Here is a 20,889-nt window from a genome sequence, read left to right as displayed (position 1 = left end):
GAGGTTCCCCCATTAGTCTATAATATTTTTCACTTCAATAGCTTTTCTTCATGAAACTCTTCATTGTTTGGCCCCTACCCTCTTTACTTTCATTGACTTTTTTCCTGATAGTCTTTAATTCTGTATTAATGACAGTTAATATAACAATGAGGTTGAAATCAGAAGTTAAAAATTCCATAGTTCAGATTTGTAAAGCAATTTCCTTGCATACAATACACATTATTACAATAGAGATGTTATAGGCCATTCATTTACAGATGTCACACTTTCATATCAAACGCAATGTTTGTTGGCATCTAAAATTGTCCAGGTGTAATTTAAATATCCTCTGGAGATGGAGCATGATTTTATTTTTTTTTTCTTAATGCATTGAACTGGAGATGGTGGGAAGAGTTGCTCATTTTCTCTAATAATGACGGGACAGCATAAGTAGCACCCTCTGGGTACTGGTACATGTGATGAGAGATGAAGCTCAAATTTATGTCATTTTGTTGTAGCAGTCTGTAAACTGCAGCAGTTCTGGATTTAATTCACAGACCAGTCAGCCCTCCCAGTTGTCACCACCACTGGGAGAGGGGCCATGTAGGCAGCTGGGACCAGCAACTACCTCATCTATTCCAGCTTAATGCACCATGGTGTGTGTGTTGACACACTCAGTTACACCTGCTCAACCACAGTATTGCAGGTAAAAGTTGCACAGAATACAGCTCTCCCCTAGCCTTTAGTAATCAGCTCTGTCTGATGAATAATTGTAAATGGAATCTAGCACATCTTCCCTGAAGGATTATAAAGCAATAAAAAAAGTTTATTGTTGCCACTAAGTCAGCAGATGGGACTCTGATAGAAAGCAAATGTGTTGAATAAGAAGGTGCTATTTTTACACAGCTGCATTACAGAATAAAATAAGGTGTCTGTGACAGAAAAAGCTTATTCTATAAAGGAAGGGTGTTAGAGCTTCTCAAAGTTCATTAGAGACTTGATCACAAGTGTTGATTTTCATTAAAAGCACTCAGCTATTGACTGTGTACAGTCTGACTGTTCAATATCGTCTGATCTTTCTTCTGCTTAAAATGATCTACTCCTACCCCCTAGATATTTATATCGTGGCCTTCTACAGGATTGCCAGGTTGTTACAGATGGATCTAACTGCACATTTCATGAGCTTCTGAACTCAGCTGCCATTGACTGACCAAGGTCTCGTCTCAACTCTGGGGCACAGTATTGGGCTCTGTCAGCTTTCCTAAAGATGTGGGATGCAAACACATTCAGTAAGCTCCCTTGCTAGTGCTGTCCCTTCTTCTGTGTTCACTATTTATCACTGTTGCAGACTCCACAGAGTCCTTCCAGCCAGGTCATTTGTAATTGGATTGAAAGTCCCACTACTTGCTTTACCCAGGGCAGAGCCAGGAGCCTGAGGACATGGCACTGAGCAGGATTTCCTTAGCTGTCACTTGTGCTTGCTTCTTCATCTATTGTGTGCTCCTATACAGAGAGATTGGTCTGTCACAGACATGAACCTGTATAGGAAAATTTCTGAAAGGGAAAAAGCAGATTACATGCTTCATGGCTAATACAGGCAATCCTTGGAGATGTAGGACAGACTTCACGGGTGGGCTCCCATCTGATGTGCAAGATGATCAAAAGCTGCATAAAAAGAAGGCCGAAGTGCCCATACTTCAGCATGGATGCAAACAGACATGACGGGCAGGTAAAGCCATTTCCTGTTTCAGCATCCTTATAATTTAAAATGTGACTGAGCATTCAGAGAAACTCAAGCCACCTCTTCATTTATTGTGCTGGCAAGGTCTGTCTGTCTGTACATAGCTTAGTTTCAGTTGCTTCCCAGCCGTACTGTTCATGAGGTTTTTATGATGCCAGGCTGGTGTTGCAGTATTTATGTCAGAATTACCACGTGTGCCGTGCTGTGGCATCTTTGCCATTCCCCTCCATAGCCAAGAAACACACCAGTTTCTTTGAAGGGGAAGGTTATAGTTGTGCAGCTTTATGAGTGTAAACCAGAGTGTCACTCTACATGCGACCATGCGATGGAGCCATTACAACGCTGGCAAAGCCACTCTGCACATCAGGAGAAATTCATTACAGGGCTCAATTTGTTTCTGAGCCCTGTGTTTATTAGACAGGCTCTGTTTTTCTCGTTTTGGGCATTTCTCCATTCTCCTGCGGTCTCCCACTAGGAACATGTAGGGTTTTTTATTCCCCATACTTGGTAATGTATTTTGTATTGCATTTTTGTAGCCTCTGTCAGCATAAACAAAAATAGGAAATGCTCATTCCTGCATTCAGCTTTTAATAACTTGGCATATGATCTGAACTAACGCTTTGTCATTAAAAAGTAAGTGTTCCTTGAAAAATCACTTCCAGTGGAGAATATTATCTGATTTTGATGTTCTGGCTACCTCATTAGCTTTATTTTAGTTAGCAGCAAGTGTAGCTATTTTAATAATTGAGATCTTAAACAGACTGAAGTACTGAATGGTAGGAGAAAAAAATGTTTTTGTTTTTCCTTGGTGTAGTTTATTTATTTTGTAGAAGAAACTGTCCTGGACAGTTATCTCTAACAAGTATTTTTATACTTGTTTGTTGCTGATAGGATTGCAGGACTTTTATTCCCGATTTTTGTCTTTTCATTAATTTTGATAATTTGAGATAATTGAGATTTGAGCTGATTATTGCCTCCTATTTTTAAAATACTTCTGTTTGTTTGTTTCTACTGTCCAAATTTGACTTCCTTTTTCACCTTCCTAAGTTACTTTTACTTGCTTATAAATATGATGATTTTTCAGGCAACCTATGTTCAAACCTGACTTCAGAAAATATTTATAGAGATGCTCTTACTTCATATCATTGATAAAACCAGGTAGCATGGTACAGACCAGTGCTGCTTGGTGACTGAATGATACACCATGTGCCAGTACTTGCACAGTATTTGGAAGTATGCAAAATATGCAAGGAAGGAAACTCCTGTTCAAACATGAATATACTGAAGATAAAGTTTGAAGCCTGTTGCTTTCTCTCTCCCAATTTAAAGATATTCTTTGAAATATTTCCTTGCTTCATAGTCATCAAAAAGTTTTAAGGAGTAGTGTTTGGAAGTTATCTGCTTTAATACAGTAAAAACATGCACATTTATTGTATAATTTAATAATAATTTAAATATTTTATTGAATAAATGACTGTGCTTTAAATCATGAAGTAAATTTTCCTCATGATCAATGTGTTTATATTTCATAATATTGTGAAATATGAAATTGACTCCACAAAATTGAATAGTGTTTTGGATTGTGATTTTTGTAAATGTAAAGTAAAATGTGGAAGCCTATTTTTATTGTTTCTTCTTTAGATAGACAGATTTATTCTAGCTTTTTGAAAAATATGTAAATACAAGCGGTACATCCTTTGTACACAAGTGTTTTGGTAGACACTTGGCTTTGTTAGGTGGAATTGTGGGGAACTGAGATAGCTTAACGCTGAGCACATGAGCATTAGGAGTTACTGGCCAATTCTGAGCAGCACAGCTTAGTACGTCCGCCAAAATGATGGTCACCAGTGTCTTCGTATCTGAGGATCCCATGGGAAAACTCCCCAGTCTCTGTACCCTTTGGGTCTGGTTACATACTTCTTTCCTGGCCACTAAAGTTCTAGGGGTTGCTTTTACAACTGCCTTACTTTCCTGACCAAAACCTCTAAAGATTACTTCTGTTGTCTTTTCTCCAGTGAAAATGATGATAGACATCTGACTGGGTGAATTAGAAATGTAAGATCCTCGAAAGAAGGTGACAGCAATAATAAATCTGTGAACCAGAAAAGTGTTTACTTAGAGTTTATTCTTGCTGAGTGCCCTACTGCCTTTACCTTTGGTGCTTTTAAGGCTCTTTTTATCTCTGCGATACACACATTGAGTGAGAACTTACTCTTCCTGATGTAAATTTTTTTAGAAAATTAAAGTTTTAATGTTCAAGATGCTAAAAATAAAAATTGATCCACTGAAGTGAACTTTCCAGCATTGCCATTTTCTAGTGTACTCTTTTTCTTACAGCTAGGTCTTCATGGTTAGTTCTGCAAAGAGGCAAGGCATGCAAATGCTTATGTTAGAGAAACTACCTACTCAGTTTATAGAAAGAAATGTGCAGTGAGCATTTGATTTGTCCCAAAATATTGCATTTCTCAGAGAGAAGTTAGAACTAAATATTTGTAAAAAATTAAGGGTTTTTGTACTTGCCCACTTCTACAAATGGGGATTTAGCTTAGAGTTGGTGAACTTGCACAGTTGGCAAAGGAACTTCTGTGTATTATCTATATGCTAATTTGAGAAGTGGCATTGTAATAACTCAGTGCTAAATCAGGATGCAAGAATGTGTACAGAATACAAATAAATACTTACACTTGTCAGCCCGGCACCGTGAATAAATGCAGAAAGTGCTCTTTCTAAGGTGGCAACCATTTACGCACAGTCATTGTGAAATTCTTGTTTCATTAAATAACTGCCTGATTGGCTCAACATCTGAGGCTTAAACTAAAGTATGCTTTTGAAAGCTGTTTTCAACATACAGGTTTCTTTTTCCTTCCATCCTCAGGGAGCCTTTCCATAAGCTTTTGGTTCAAGGTCTCATCAAGAATCAGACGTTCAGATTAACATCAACAGGCCAGTATTTGAAGAGAGAGGAGATTGATTTCACTGGTAAGAGAAAATGTATGGGAAAGCCAGCACAAGTGCATCTGGAAAATCAGGGACTACTTCAGTTAAAAGAAGACATACAGGACTCAGTGCTGGGAAAGTTTGGTGGAGAAAAATGAATCCTTGTAATATTACAAGCAGAGAGTGTCTTCTGTGAGTTTGGGATTCATATCCACTGCTGAGTGTAGAAAGACCCTACTAATCTAGCAACTTTTAATTGCAACCAAATACAGAAACAATGCTATGATATTATTTTAGCTCCAGTGTAGTCCAGAGGACCAGAAGTCAGTTTTGTTAACACAGTGCTCAGCAGCTTGCTGAATGGATTTAGTAGTTCCATCAGACAAACAACCTACAAAACACTGGCAAAGTTAACACAGTTGGTGGTATATTTGGTAAATTTTACATGTTTAATGGGTATAGGAAAAAGTGCTATTTCTCAGTTCTTCCCAGTGCCTTCACTGCATAAGCTGGATCAGCAGCCCTTGTTTGGGGAGATGTAGCAACAAGAGGGGCTTGGTCACATTTGCCTCCCTTAAGCACTGCTCTCATGCAGCCTTGTTTTCACTGCTCTTCTGCATACAAATCCTATAAGATAGTTTAAAACAAACAAAAGAACCCGTTACGGTTACCATTATCTGCTATCCTATTTCTTCCAGAAAAACTAACAGGTGTTTTTGCTTGGGTGCACCTTTACCAGTGTAAATGCCCCTTTCCATCCTTAAACTCATGCAACAGGCAGGTTATTGTCAAGATAACAATTTGAGTTATAAACCTGGGTCTGTAAAACCTAACAGCAGCTCAAAATTGTACCAAATCAGTATACCTATCTAGGAAGTTTTAAATGGTATGGTTATAACAATGCTTAAATCTCAGAGGCTGTCAAGCACGTAGGATGAGTGCCAAAATACAGCTTCCAAATGGTAGAAGGAGACTTTCTGTCATGAGGCAATGGAAGTATTTCGATGTTACCTGCATTAAAATATGAAAGTAGGAAAAACTGGGGAGGGAAAAGGGTTATTACTTTTAGTTATTTCCCCTCTCCCCCAAACAAACAACAAAAGAAATAGAAATAGTTGTTTCTCAATATGCTTAGATAACCAAATTAATTGTTGCTACAGGTGAGCAAAATTTGTTTTAATATTTTGTGTATGTCTTAATATTTAGGCACTGAACCAGTTCACCTAAAAAGTGGTGAGAAACTCCAAGTCACTTGGGAAAAAATGAGCAAATCTAAGCACAACGGAATAGATCCTGAAGAATTAGTGAAAGAATATGGCATTGACACCGTACGTCTTTACATTCTGTTTGCTGCTCCTCCAGATCAAGATATTTTGTGGGATGCTAAAAGTAAGTCAACCTCTGTTGTTTTTTTCCTGGTGTGTTACATTTTAAACACAAAATTAAAACAATTCTTGTTGCCCAAGTTTTTTGAATAGTTGAATCAAAAAGATATAATTTATAATGTTTCTTTTAAAAGAGAAGTCACAAAACTATGACAGAGAGGCAGGCTTGCAAGATTACTGCAAGCAGCTCACCTCTTTAAAGCTAAAAAAAAGAAAAAAGATGTCTGAAAAGCATGTCTCAAATGATATTTTACTCTGAAATAGTAAGAGTGCAAACCTGGATCTTATTTTCTCTCTTTTTTTTTTAATTATCTACAAATGATTGATTGGAAATGATTATTTTAAGATTATTTTCTTCATTATAAGATAAAACTTCACAATTTTTACAATTGATGTAAGATTGTTTGCAGTACAGTAATCTTGCAAGCCAATTGTGATAACAAAATAATGTTTAAATTGAAGAAATCAATCAAGTAAACAGAAAATTGTCATTAGGTGGATATTGTCTTATTAAGAGAATATTAAATACTAGTTCTCATTTGCCATGATCCTCCTCCTTACTGGATGTGTTTTCATAGCCTTTTGAGGATTGCCCTCCAAACTTTATTCCTTGTCTTCACTTGTGGAAATGAGGGCAAGATCCCATGTCATTCTCTCCCCTGGTGTGGGCAAGTAATTGTCTAGAGTATGGAAGACCAGATGGGGCCAGATTTACCCAGTAGCTTATTACACCATTACTACAGTGTTAGATAATACCAAGCCTACAGTGTTTAGATGATCTACAAGGTTCCGGTATGAACAGGAGATGGAAAGTTTGGGAAGAGCATTGTATTCTGTGTCCCACCTAAGAGAGTTCATGCAGATCATGCAGACATAGTCAATCAGGTTGTGTTTTACTGTTCCAGATGTGCAGGAAGTCTTTCATCTAGTGCAGTCGGACACATAATTGGTCTGTGTTAGTCACTCACATGTGTTTTACTTCTTCCAGTTTTAGTAGTAGCCCTGGCAGTCTTTTCTAGTGCAGTTGCTGGATCAGAATTGGAAGCCCTTATCAGCTGGAACATCTTACAATATATTGCTACTGTGCAGTGCAGTGTGATGTGGTGATGTGCAGTCTAGTAGAAACCTGATGCATCTGGAACAGAGAGCTTAAGCCATATAAGTACCACAACTCAAGCCATACCTTTACTAGTGGCTCTGTGCCACACCACATGGGGTAGCTTGCTGTGAGCAGCATTAGCTTGCACAGTTCCTTGGTCACGTCCTTTGGGCAGCCCTGTAGCAGGACTGATACTTGCAGGGTCAGGATGAACAGCTTTATAATCCTCCCAAGCTCAGCTCTGTCAATAAGATGGTACCAAGAATCAGAGCCTTTACTCATAAGCATGGTTGCATCTCTGTAGCAACAAGATAGTACAAGCAAGTATAACAAGCAAGTACAAGTACATATACAACCAAGTATATGTAATTTTTAAGATCAAATTTTAGAAAAAATCTTGATTAGTAAGAAAAAGTGTGTTTGTATATATATATATATATATACATTTGTATTCTTCCAAGAGATTGAAAAATGAGAGCATGTAGAAGAATTGATTTCTTGAGTCTTTAAAATACAAGGTGAACATTCTAACATTGACATAACTGTATTTTATAGATTTAGCAAATATTTTTGCTATATATATGTTTTAAATCATTACAGAAAATACATCTGTTTTTTATTATTGATTTCTTTCCATTAAGGCAACACAGCATTATCTTTAAAGGGCATTTTTAATTGTATGGACATTTTTCATGTAAAATATAGTGTTTTGTTTTGTTTCAGAACGTTGAACTCTAGCATACAGGTTCCTTTTTGCTTCTCTTTAAAGTTTTGGCTTCATCCATTGTAACTGAGATCTGTTTGTTTCTGCAATCTTTCATTAATCTCAGATGATGCTGTGCTGGGTGTTCAGAGGTGGCAGACTCGTGTCTGGACGCTTGTAACCAAACTTATTGAAGCAAGGACTTCAGGAACCATGCCCAATCCTGAGCTTCTGAATAAGAAAGAGAAGGCTGAAGCCAGAAAGATCTGGGAACAGAAGAATCTGGTAATTTCTGAGGTAAAAAGAAGCACCTACATAGTTTGTAAATGACTAAATAAGTTACTGCTATTGTAAAAACTATGCCTGGCTTAGAGATCCAAAAGTTGTCCCACAGATGAGTAGATCATGAAGTAATTTTTAAGTAAAATATTCTCTCTATAAGTAATTTTATTAATCTACAAATTTCATAGGACAAAACTCTTCTATAAAGTAGTAAGATTTGGACTGGCAAAATTTATCTCCTGTGTGCCTTATTTAAAGGCTGAAGTGTTATGGCATTAAAATGTTGTGAACCTGGGTTTGGCATACCTCTATTTCCAGGAGCACAGCTATAGGTGAGTTAGTTATGCAGATTATCCCTGACAAGAGTTTTTGATCTGTTTGCTTCACACCTCATTATTATGCCTGCTGTTTCATAGAGATGAAAAAAAATGTTGTTGGAGAAAATATATTAGCATATTCTAAAAAATCGTTGAAATAATTGTTCAGCTTTTCTTATGTGTTAAGTCTCATGCTGTGTTTAGTGTCAATTCAATTATGCAAGACTTGGAAGGAGATGTAAATACTTGCAAAATTAGCCTAAGACTTTTTTCTATGCTTAAAACTTTACCTGATTTAAATCCTCTGGCCAGGGACCTTCCAGGTCTTTTGACAGTCTTTAGAGTTATAATCTTATAATCTTACAATAATTATAATCTATGTACACTCTTTCACCGGTATAACTGGGTTTACACATATGAAGACCTCCTTTAGGAACAAAAGGAAAATATTTTATTAAAGGAAATAGAGTGTGCTCACTAATACACAGTCCTAATTGGTGGTGATTAAAGCTTTTAAAGTCTTGAAACAGATGGAAAGCTAGTCAACTGAATTTTTTTTATGATTATTTTTTTCACACACACATGTGGTTTGTTTGCATGCCAAAGTGACTTCCATGTAAAAGGTAATATACCATGTTTGAGAACTTCAATTAATTAGTGACAACACTTTTCTTTTAATACAAGGTAACAGAGTACTTCATAAAGGATCATTTGTTCAATGCGGCTATTTCTCGACTGATGAGCCTCTCTAACATACTCCATGTAAGTATGCAAGATGAACAAAGGCAATTTGCTGTCAGTCATGGTTCCGGTAAGTCTTTATACAAAGCACGAGCTGCCTAATCAATAGCATTCCAAAAGTCACTTACTGTCGTTACTGACTCAAGAGTCTTGTGTACACTAGATTGAATTATTCAGATTAAAAGAAGCATGTTCTTATATCACTGTATTCCTTGAATATACTATGTTTTGCAGGAAGAGCTTGAAAGTCTTAGAGACACTAGGTTCTGATGTTTACCTCTGTGTCCTCTATTTCAAAAGGATACATTTTGTTTTGTTCTGTTCTTTGTTCCGTTCTGTTCTGTTTTGAAACAAGTTGCATACGTAGCTACATATAGTAGCTCTGAGCTCTGCTGTCCAGCCAGTTCTTAATCCACCTCACCGTCCACTCATCCGTCCCATGCTTCCTTAGCTGGCCTATGAGAGTGTTATGGGAGACAGTGTCTAAAAGCCTTGCTGAAATCGTCCACTGCTCTCCCCTCATCCACCCAGCTAGTCATTCCACCATAGAAGGCTATCAAGTTGGTCAAGCATGATTTCTCCTTGGTGAACTCATGCTGACTACTCCTGATCACCTTCTCCTCCATGTCCTCCAGAGAGCTAAGTATTTGAACACTGATATATTTTGTGACTAAAGAATGCAGTACAGTATCCTTCAAGAACAAATTTCTTTATAGGTTATTGACACTTCCTCTTTGAGTCCCATTTGAAAGGAGGAAGTGGGGAGTTGGGTGAAACTAAATATAGAAAACAGGTAGTAGTTACTAAAATTTATCAAATCTAGTTTGCACAGACCTCATTGGTATCAGTGATAAGAATTTGCCATCTGAAAGCTCTTCTGTGGTCTGTGTCAAACAAATCACTGTTTTTGGACAATTTTCCAGTAGGCAGGAACTGGTGATTATCACACCCACAAAATAATTTTCATAAGCTGACAAGTGTTGACATTCTTCCGTGCTGTTTCATTAGGGAGATGAATCACAAAATAAATGCAGAATCTGAACTTAGCATGGGATGTAATCATACTGAGTCAAAACAGAGGCAAAGAAAGAAAAAGTTTATCCAGCTGCTTTTAGTGCTCTTCTTTTTCTTAGGATACAACAAACAGAGGAATTAAGGTTAAAGTTCTGCCAGTCTGGCACATTTGCAAGAAATGGAAAATTGTCATTACTAGAGCAAGCTAAACAGTTTACTAAAGCAATCTGAACATCAAACCATAGAAGGCTGTATTGCACTTGTTACCCCCAGAACTCCCTTCAGCTCTAAAACATCACTTGGACACTAAATTCAACTTTACTTAAACAATTCTAGGATGCTGTACAACTGAACCTTATTCCAGGAAAAAGCATGCTGCATTCATCACAAATTGACTTTCTTGTGCAAGTAGTTTACCTCTTTAGGTAGCTCTGATTTTATCCAGGCTTGTACTTACTGAAGTGGTAGCATTCAAAATATTATTCAGGGCCACAGGTGTCCACACAGGTCTGTGTTCAGTCTCCTGTACCAGAGTAGATCCCCAGGGATCTGCATCAGCCTCTTCAGGAGTAGATTTCCAGCTTGTCCTTTTTTTCATAAGTGTCAGAGAGCACTTTGTGACCAAGAGGTGCAATTTCAATTCTCCAGAAATTTTTGTAAGTTTCTAATTTATAATGAAATTATACTGTCCTGAGCATAGAAGTTGATTTTAGGTTTTGTTATATAGAATAGTTCAGTTGGAAGGGGCCTTCAAAGACCTAAAAGTCCAACTGCCTGACCTCTTCTGGGCTAACCAGAAGTTAAAGCATGTTGCTGAGGGCATTGTCCAAATGCCTCTTGAACACTGACAGGCGTGGGGCATCAACCACCTTACTACAAAGCCTGCTCCAGTGTTTGACCACTCACATTAAGGTCATTTTCCTCATGTCCAGTCTGAACCTCCCCTGGTGCAGCATTGTGCTCTTCCTGTGTATCCTGTCATTGGTGACCAGGGAGAAGAGACCAGCACCTGCTTCTGTGCTTCCACTCCTCACGAAGCTGTAGAGAGCCATGAGGTCACTTCTTGGCCTCCTTTTCTCCAGGCTAGACAACCCAAGTTTCATCAGCGTATGTTACAGAGGCAAAGTTTTCATTTCCGCTGTTTTTAAGATGTCTTAATGAATTGTGCATGCATGTACTTTTCAATTAAACTATTCTCCTTCCCACCCCAAAATGTTCATGTTTTAAATTTCTTTTCTTTTCTTTTCTTTTTTTTTTTTTTTCACTTAGCAAGCTCCTCGACCTCTTATTCTTCACAGTGCAGAATATGAAGATGCTCTGGCTACACTCTGCATTATGATTGCACCTATGGCTCCACACATTGCATCAGAGATGTGGAAAGGTATTTATAGAAGTACACTTTTTATTGATGTTGCAGGGGAAAAAAGGCAAAAAGTTTGCAAAAATATCTTTAAAATCATGTGTTACTTGTCTCTCTATTCTGCATCTATCCTGTTACCTTTTGTCATAATTCCTAAACAAACCTGAAACTTGTGTTGTTTCCAGATCTTTCTTGCTGCTTGTAGTTTCTTTTCCTTTGCATACAAGACTAAGCAGAGAAAGGGAGGAGGAGGAAAAATTTAAGACAGAGCCTGCATGAGGAAGGAATTAATGTGTCAGTTGCTAGCTGCCTCTGCATATGGAAGGCAATATTAAAAGCTGAACATGATTACAGAGAGAGGCCTTTTTAAAAGAGCCTTCGGACTAGAAATACCTTCTTTCAGGAATTCAAGCAAAGAGGACCATGTCAGAGGACTGCATACTAAAAAGGCTAAAGGAGAGTTAAATATAAATCATATCCTTGTTATTTCAGAGACTCTCCAGAGACTGAGGAATGCTATATGTTAAATTAACCTCTTGTGGAAAGTGGGAATGGTAGATGGAAAATCTATTTTTTAAGATCATTACAGTTGTAAACCTTTAGATCTGAATCCCGAGTGGGCTAAGTTGCATGGTGTTACTACAGTTAAAACCTGTGAAAATAGGGATATACATGCCAGAGTTCAACAGTTACTTTTAAGGTTTGCTAGGAGATGTCCCAACATGTATGTGGGAAGATAGGAATATATTCTGCATTAAGGCTGGCCACAAATTGGTATGTGGTTTTGGACCTAATGTTAGCTTTTGGATGCTGTTTTAACAGCTTGATTTTCAACAGTTATCCTAGAACTTTTTGCTTTCATGTGTTTACAGAGCAGAGCTACTAAATGGCTTCTATTTCAGAGCTGTATATGACAGTACGATATTATTAACTGCCAAAGAAAGGCTACTTTTGTTCGTAGCAGTAACATAGTGGCACAGACTGGAAACAGCAAGACATATTGGGGAAAGGTTTTTTTTTTCTTTCTTTTTTCATTCCCAATATTTTTAAGATGTCTTTATTCTAAGCAATTAAGCTTTCATTAACAGTGGCAACAGACATGATCCATTTGGAGAAAGCTGCTTTTAGTCAGTATTCTCTTATAATATGAAGTTCCATCTAACTAAAATTATATTTAAATGGAAGTAGTAGCCCTAATTTTGTTTTCCACATTGGTTGAGGTGAAGTCAGAAGTGGTCTGGTTTTATTATTTAAACGTGCAGTGCCTTGTGAACTGTGAAATTCAAATGCATGTTAGGAAGTAGAGAATAGTCAAATATGTTTCATAAAATGACAGAGGTAATGAGGGTGTCTTAATTAACATAATTTGTCAAATGTAAAGCTTAGTCTTGTGACATTTTGATTGTTACAGTAGGAACTCTTTAATTTTTACTAAAATCATTGGAGAATGAGAATGCTAAACACTTTCTGGATCTCTCTGATGTAAAAATGAAAAGGAAGCATAATAAAATTGGGATTTTATTATCCTTAACTCCTGCCTGCATTTAAAAATGCAGTTTTATTTGTGTGACCCATTATAATTCAATGTAACTGCTATACAAAAAAATTTTTTGGTGATTATTGCCTGAAGAATTTTGGAGCAGATTATCTTGAGTGTCATCATGCGGCACTTGCAGGGCAAGCAGGCGATCAGGCCCAGTCAGCATGGGTCTATGAAAAGCAGGTCCTTCTTGACGAACCTGATCTCCTTCTATGACAAAGTGACATGCTTAGTGGATGAGGGAAAGGCTGTGGGTGCGGTCTACCTTGACTTCACTAAGGCTCTTGACACCGTTTCCCACAGCATTCTCCTCAAGAAACAGACTGCTCTTGGCTTGGACTGGTGTACGCTTCGTTGGGTTAGAAACTGGCTGGGTAGCTGGGCCCAAAGAGCCGTGGTGAATGGAGTCAAATCCAGTTGGAGGCCGGTTACTAGTGGAGTCCCCCAGGGCTCAGTGCTGGGGCCAGTCCTCTTTAATATCTTTATCGATGATCTGGATGAGGGGATTGAGTGCACCCTCAGTAAGTTTGCAGATGACACCAAGTTAGGTGCGTGCGTCAATCTGCTCGAGGGCAGGAAGGCTCTGCAGGAGGATCTGGATAGGCTGGAGCGATGGGCTGAGGCCAACTGTATGAAGTTCAACTAGGCCAAGTGCCGGGTCCTGCACCTGGGGCGCAACAACCCCAAGCAGAGCTACAGGCTGGGAGATGAGTGGCTGGAAAGCTGCCTGGCAGAGAAGGACCTGGGAGTATTGGTTGATAGGCAGCTGAATATGAGCGAGCAGTGTGCTCACGTAGCCAAGAAGGCCAACAGCATCCTGGCTTGCATAAGAAACGGTGTGGCCAGCAGGTCTAGGGAAGTGATTGTGCCCCTGTACTCTGCTCTGGTGAGGCCGCACCTCGAGTACTGTGTTCAGTTTTGGGCCCCTCACTACAAGGACATCGAGGTGCTTGAGCAAGTCCAGAGAAGGGCAACAAAGCTGGTGAGGGGTCTGGAGAACAAGTCTTACGAGGAGCGGCTGAGGGAGCTGGGCTTGTTCAGCCTGGAGAAGAGGAGGCTCGGGGGCGACCTTATCGCACTCTACAGGTACCTTAAAGGAGGCTGTAATGAGGTGGGGGTTGGTCTATTCTTCCACGTGCCTGGTGACAGGACGAGGGGGAATGGGCGAAAGTTGTGCCAGGGGAGATTTAGGTTGGATATTAGGAAAAAATTCTTTACTGAAAGGGTTGTTAGGCATTGGAATGGGCTGCCCAGGGAGGTGGTGGAGTCACCATCCCTGGAGGTCTTTAAAAGACGTTTAGATGTAGAGCTTAGGGAAATGGTTTAGTGTAGGACTTGTTAGTGTTAGGTCAGAGGTTGGACTCAGTGATCTTGGAGGTCTCTTCCAACCTAGATGATTCTGCGATTCTGTGATTCTATGAAAAATACAATCTCTTTTAGCAGCGTGATCATTACATTACAACAAAATTATTAAATGATTTTATCAGGAGAATGTATGTACATTTAACTACCGCTTTGTGGTAAGAAGACAGTATTATGTAGAACTAACCAGTATCTAGCATTTCTGTCCTAGGGTTGGGACTTCTGGTGGAAAATGTCCAACATGTTCATGTTCTGAATTGCACTCTGGTTCTGCTAAGTCTTATTGTTCATCTGATGTAGCCAATTTCTTAAATTTTATTGTGTGTGGGTGATGATGTTCTCTTATTTTAATAACTTCAGTATAAAAATAAAGCTTTCTAAATACTGAATTTTCTGTGTGCATCAGTTCTCCATACACATTCAGAGACATTCATTCTTTTTGTGCCTTGTCTTTGCACTAAAAGGTAGGGACAGTGCTGCTTCCTTTCTTGTAAACTATACAGGAAAAAGGACTTTGTGTATAATTAGCTCTATAAATAGCACTTACAGCAGTGGACCCACATACTTTGATTGAAGTCTCTGTCTGCTCTTGTAATGCCAATAATAAACAACACATAGGCAATGTATTTATAATTAAATACTGACATTTCATTCTAAAGTATCTCATACACAGCCTTCACATTGTGTTTTGTTTAGTGATAAAAAAACAAGGCAGATTTTTTCTTTCTACAGGGAAAAATGAAATTGGGAAATTTGGAAGCCCTGCAGCTAATATGAAACAGATAATTTTTCAGTTGAATAGGATCACTGATCAGAATAGTGACTTGTTATGTTAGCTCTGAACCACATTACACTTCCTTGTGTATTTAAGCTTTATTGAAGAGAAAGGATTTTGCTTTTGCATTGTTGATTTTCATTAGAAAGTGTTTATTATGTAACAAGATGTCTAATACTAATTTTGCTACAGCCTTAGAAGAAAAGAGCATTCCCAGTAATTTTGAACGTTTGCACTGTTCTTCACAGGATAAATAGGACTTTTGCTGTTGTACTGTAATCTCTTCTTTTACGCTTTTCTGATCACTAGTTATGGACAGGAAACATATAAGAAGAAATTACAATAGAATTTAAAATTAAATTTGAAATAATGACAACCTACAGTATAACCCTGGCTTAGTGTATTCTATTATATTTTGCCAAAGATCTGAAAAAATAATTAAACCCAAGTACTTAGAACTTTCTGGCTAAGCCCTCAGAATGAGACTTCGTGGAGGTAATAAAATAACTTCTGGCAATGGTAACCTCTTCTGCAGGTGCAAATAGTTTTGTTTTGTTTTGTTTCAGTTTAAATGACAGGTATGCTGGAAATTGAAGAAAATCAAACAACCTTTTTTCAATTCTAGATTTGGAATTATAAACTAGGCACAAGAGGCTATCGTATAAGTATTAAAATCTTGAAAAATACGATGACCAAAAACATACTGATACTATTGGTTGTATTGCATAATTATATAATTTTAAATATCTAACAAATTTTCTTAAAAACTTGTATCCTGAATGCATTTATATTTAAATAGAAAAACACACATTTTTCATATTTATTGATATCCATTTCAATCTTAAATCTACTTGACACAGATAACAATGAAATGTTAAAAAAAAAAAAAAGGTAATCAGGATTTTCGAATACAACAGCTTTTAAAAATTAAAACTTGACTAAGTGCATAAATATTTATATAGGTATCCTCTTGGTTAGCAAAAATGTTCTTTAAATACAGCTGGGTGTAACTGCACATCACTCTACATTAATTATTGCCAACCAGTGAAAATATTAGGAAAATTAAAAAGGTAATTTTAAGGTGATAATTAAAGATGCTTTGCTTGACATTTTAAATAATGACTCGTCAGCATCAACAACGCACATCATTTTGATTGTAATAATGTTATCCTACTTTGTAGGAGTTGCATCAGAGTTCATTTGAAATTTTAGCTTTTTATTCCACTGTGTTTTCTTTGTTAGTTTGTCGATGAACTTTGCAAACTTAGAACTTCAGTTTGGTATCCCAAGGGTGCTTCACATGTAATGTTCAGGTTTTAAATACAATTAAGGTAAGACGAGGTAGATTCAAGATACAGCAATTTTTGTTCTTCTGCAACTGAAAAATTCTTCTCCCATGGGGTTCGGTTTATATGTGGCCACCTTGTTTTCTTGCATCAGGTTGCGTGAAGAGTCTTGTCTCTTTTGTGACCTGTTTGAAGAGCATACTTCAGGGTTGGCAGTAAATATTTCCAGTGTGAGCAAAGGGAAAAACTGCTTGAATGCTGTTTCATAAGTGCCTCACCTTTCAGCAGCGGAACAATTGTAACTGAGTGCTTTGATATTTTGTCTATAAAGTAGTTCTTTTTGCTGCTTAGAGGAGGAACAGTGTTCAGTATTTTGGTGTGTCAGCCTAATGGTCTTAATTGTGCAGTGTGTACGCTGTTTTATAGCTTAATAACATAAAAAGCTACTGTAGCCCCTCAGTGTGGGAAGAGTTCATCCGGCTGATATCTTGGCAGTTTATGAACACTAACAGGATGAGGAAATCTGTTTCCTTCCTGAAACCTTGTATCTGAGGAATATACAGACACCATTTGAGATGTATTTTTTTTTGTTTGTTTGTAGTAGTACAGTGTTTTGCTGTCCAGACAAGGATATGAAACAGCCTATTGTGAGTTGTTAAACTTTTATTAGAGATGGCACATGAAAGATATATACTGATGATAAACACATCTTCAGATATGTTGAAATGAAACATAATTATTGGAATCTGTAACATTAGAATCGTCTTAGCAACATTAAAACTGTCATTGCAGTGGCTCTACTGCAAATATTTCTGTGTCTTGATTCAGTCCTTGCTCAACAAGGCTTTTCTGGAGAATGGAGTGGAAGCTAAGTGGTGTTGCAGATTTTCATAGAAAAACTGAATGCAGAAGTCCACCAAAGCAGCCTGCACAAACCTAAGAAGAAGCCCAGTTCGGAATAAGAAATTGTTTCTTCCTCCAAGAATAACCCAAAGTGAAGGATAAGTCCATACCGATGGACAAAGACAGATGATTTTCAGGAGGTTAAAAAGATTCATGGGAAGTTTGTTGAATTGGAAATGTATTCTAGATTTAGCTTTTAGTAACCCAAGCTTTTCACAACCTCTTTGGTGCTCCACATCTGTCACTAAGGAACGTACAAAATGAATTCCCTAGCACTGTATTGAATTAATGTAATTTTTTCCTAGCTTTGTGCTACTGGTAGTATAATACAGCTTTTCTCATAGCTGTCTGGAAATAGCTGTTGCTGTGTATTGCTAGTGTTCCTTTGTGATTGCAGACCGTTTCACATGTGACTGACAGACGTATTCCTCCTGGGCTGCAGAAAGGTACTGCTGATATTCAGCTTGGCTGAATCTGTCAAATAGGAAGATTCATTAAATACTATACAAGTGTATGAAGAGCAAAGTAACAACATAATAATCCTGTCCTTGGAAGGGGTTGCAGTGGCGAGTAAAAACACTGATCCAGAATGTATCTCAATTTACTGCTACAAATTCCTGCTCTGAGCTTCTTCAAAACTTGGTCTGCTTGTCTGCTAGGGTACTGGATTTTTACTTAACATGGACTTCTGTTGTTTTGATTTTTGCTAAATCCAAAGGTTATCAACAAACATTTGGATAATGCATCCTCATAGTCGCCTTATACTGCCTCTCTGGTCTTCTTTTATCTCCTGATAGAAAGTCCCTAGTCTTAAACTTTGATATGAGAATAGTTTCAGATGCCTTAATTAATTGCCTTTTATCGCCCATTAAAACTTCCGTCCTCCTTGCCTTTTTTCTTTTTAACCTCTCTGTGCTGGCTGTTGTCCCTCACCATGCCAGCCATTCCTCAATTTAGTCCATAATCACATCTTTGTCTCTTGCCTACACAATTTCATGTCAAACTAGCTGCACCGTTGCTGGAACTTTACAGACTCATTTTTGTAATGCTTTTTTTCTTGTAAGACTAGAATTACCTTGCCATCCTACCTTGCCTTGATGATACATAATTGCTTCCACATATTCCTTTTTAAATCTCTCCATAAAATGACAATCTGCTCTTCCACCCAAATAGCGCCTCAAGGGAAGTATTATTTTTATGAAATACTAATGACTCACGTAATGCTAATAAAACATTGCCTAGAGCTTCAATGTTGTTGGACTTGTCCTCTCTCCTCCTTCTATCAACTCACTCGTTTACAATAGCATAATAGGGTGCTGTGTTCTAGCTGAAGCTCCAGTCCTGTGAGTTACTGATTAGGGAAAGCTTGGTTCAGTATTGACAGAGATCCAGTTGAAGGATCAGTGCTTCAGATTGAGTGCAAATCTAGTCCTTGATCTGTCCCCAAAAACAGCTGTACTTACAGACTCTGTGGAAAATGCACTCAACTGGTTTCTGTCCTGTGTTTGCAGAAGAATATGTAGTCATAAAAGCAAATTGAGAGAAAAAAATAGAAAGCAAAGTACACACTGCTTCCTAATGTGCATTTCACTAGGTGTTTTCCAGTACAATGAGGCAGTAAAACAAGTTTTTAACATTTTCACAGTAAGAGTCTGTGAATTGGTTGGTTCTTAACTTATCAAATGGTGCTTTTGTGTAATGTATCAGAATCAAGTGGGAAGGCTGGAGGAGATCTGTCTAGGTCCTGCGAAGTTTGCCAGCAAGTCTGGATTGTGACAGTGAAGTTTCTGGTCCTGAGTGGCATTTCAAAAATGCCAAACAAATCACGATTGCGTTTTGTGTGTTGTACAGCTCACAAAATGTGAATTAAGGCAGGAAGCCAAACAGCAACCTAAGTAAAACCTTCATTTTGGTTTCCTGTCAAATTCTGTTTTCTGAAACTAATTCTGTTGACTTTTGCACTTTTTAAAAAATATGGATGAGCTCATAGCTCATTTTGTAGCAAGAAAATGAACCAAAAGATTGACATAGTGCTTAATCATGCTTTATGTGCTTCAGAATACATATTAATTATTTCTTATTAGTAAGTTTACTAGGACTGACAGCCTCTGCAGGGATTAAAACTGCCCCTGGCTTTGCCTGTGTGGATAGAAGCTCTTGACTTATACCAGAAAGTGTTTTTTAAATAGTTAGAAGAATCCACTTCAACAGGAAAATAAGGAGTGGCCAGTATGCATGCTTCTGCCACAAGGCATGTGATCAGTTGGAAAGAAATGAGCTCATCTGTGTGTTCAGAAGCCAAAAGGGGAAGAATTTAGCAGCTGTCGTCTTTAAAGTCAACGTGATAATGAATCACCAATATGAAGAGTTTTTTTTCTGCTTGATTTCTTATCTTTTGCTTTTTCGGTTTCTGAGTGACTGTTGCGAGAGGAAAAAAATACATAAATCCCAGATTGAAGTGTTTAATCAATTATTTACCTAAAAAGATTGTAGCTCAGTTGTTATTCCTAGGAAATGTGCACATCTTGCTTGCCAGTAGAAATAGCTCACACCAGTCCACCACTCTGCCCCTTTCTGCATGATTCAAAAAATAGCAAGATTGTGTGTCATTTTGCAGAAGTGCCTTGTCTGAAAAAGCACTGACAATTATCTGGTAGATTTCATTCCGGGGAAGTTGCCTTCTCTTTTTATCTCTGTTTGCTGTTATTCACTGTATCAGTCTAAGCAATCCAGATAGATAAGTTCATGTATGTCTTATGGGTGGATTGTTTTTGCCGGTAATGTCTGCCACTGTGCTGTGTTTTCTTTATGTTCTTGCTAGAGTTTCCCGAAACCACAGATGAGTTTTCAAATATTCTTTGGTTGGTTCATTTTCCAGTTCTGAATGAAGTGTACGCTTAAAAAAAAAAAAAAGTTTTATCTGTATTCTTACATATGTTTTTAATTTAAAAATCCACTGGCTTTGTGAGAAGCAATCACAACAGCTATCCTCGTAAATATTGATCATATTTGGCAACCTCTTGTTAAGTGAAACCTTTTTTCTTTTTTGCTCTGCAGTTGGAGTAAACAGAAACATAAATTGTACTCAGGAGCTTTAATTCAGTTAAAAATGTGGCTTCAGAATGAATTATCTTCAATTCTACTAATACTTAAGTAAAACAGGAAATAATTGCTTTGGAGAGAGCAAAGACTACTAAAAGGAGATCATTTATAGCCATTTTAAAAGTATTTTAAAATCAAAGCAAAGGATAAACTATTTCAGAATGTACATGTCATAAGAAAGAAAGAAAGCTGTGCAGGGTATACTTACATAGCACCTTTAATTTGCAAGTGAATAGATAATTCACAAAACACGGGGAAAATCTTGCAAGTAGCTTGACTCGCAACAGATTTAGAAACTACCCAGCACGTTACAGGAAACTAGCCATCATATTATAGATGACAAAATAATAAACATAATTGTGT

At 37.7% G+C, this 20,889-nt stretch overlaps 1 protein-coding gene across 3 annotated transcripts in view; it reads left to right on the top strand.

The window, feature by feature from the left end:
• Window positions 1–20,889, top strand: part of LARS2 (leucyl-tRNA synthetase 2, mitochondrial) — a 99,704-nt gene that overhangs the window by 72,435 nt on the left and 6,380 nt on the right. For all 3 annotated transcript variants that reach the window (XM_080577916.1, XM_080577917.1, XM_080577918.1), the window contains exons 15-19: window positions 4,596–4,699; window positions 5,864–6,046; window positions 7,972–8,141; window positions 9,128–9,205; window positions 11,468–11,579. In XM_080577916.1, the coding sequence (XP_080434042.1) occupies window positions 4,596–4,699; window positions 5,864–6,046; window positions 7,972–8,141; window positions 9,128–9,205; window positions 11,468–11,579 (647 nt within the window). The remainder of the gene's footprint in view (window positions 1–4,595; window positions 4,700–5,863; window positions 6,047–7,971; window positions 8,142–9,127; window positions 9,206–11,467; window positions 11,580–20,889) is intronic.

Source organism: Anser brachyrhynchus, assembly GCF_964034855.1.
Source record: "Anser brachyrhynchus genome assembly, chromosome: 2".
Classification (NCBI taxonomy): domain Eukaryota; kingdom Metazoa; phylum Chordata; class Aves; order Anseriformes; family Anatidae; genus Anser; species Anser brachyrhynchus.
This window is presented reverse-complemented; position numbering and strand designations above follow the sequence as displayed.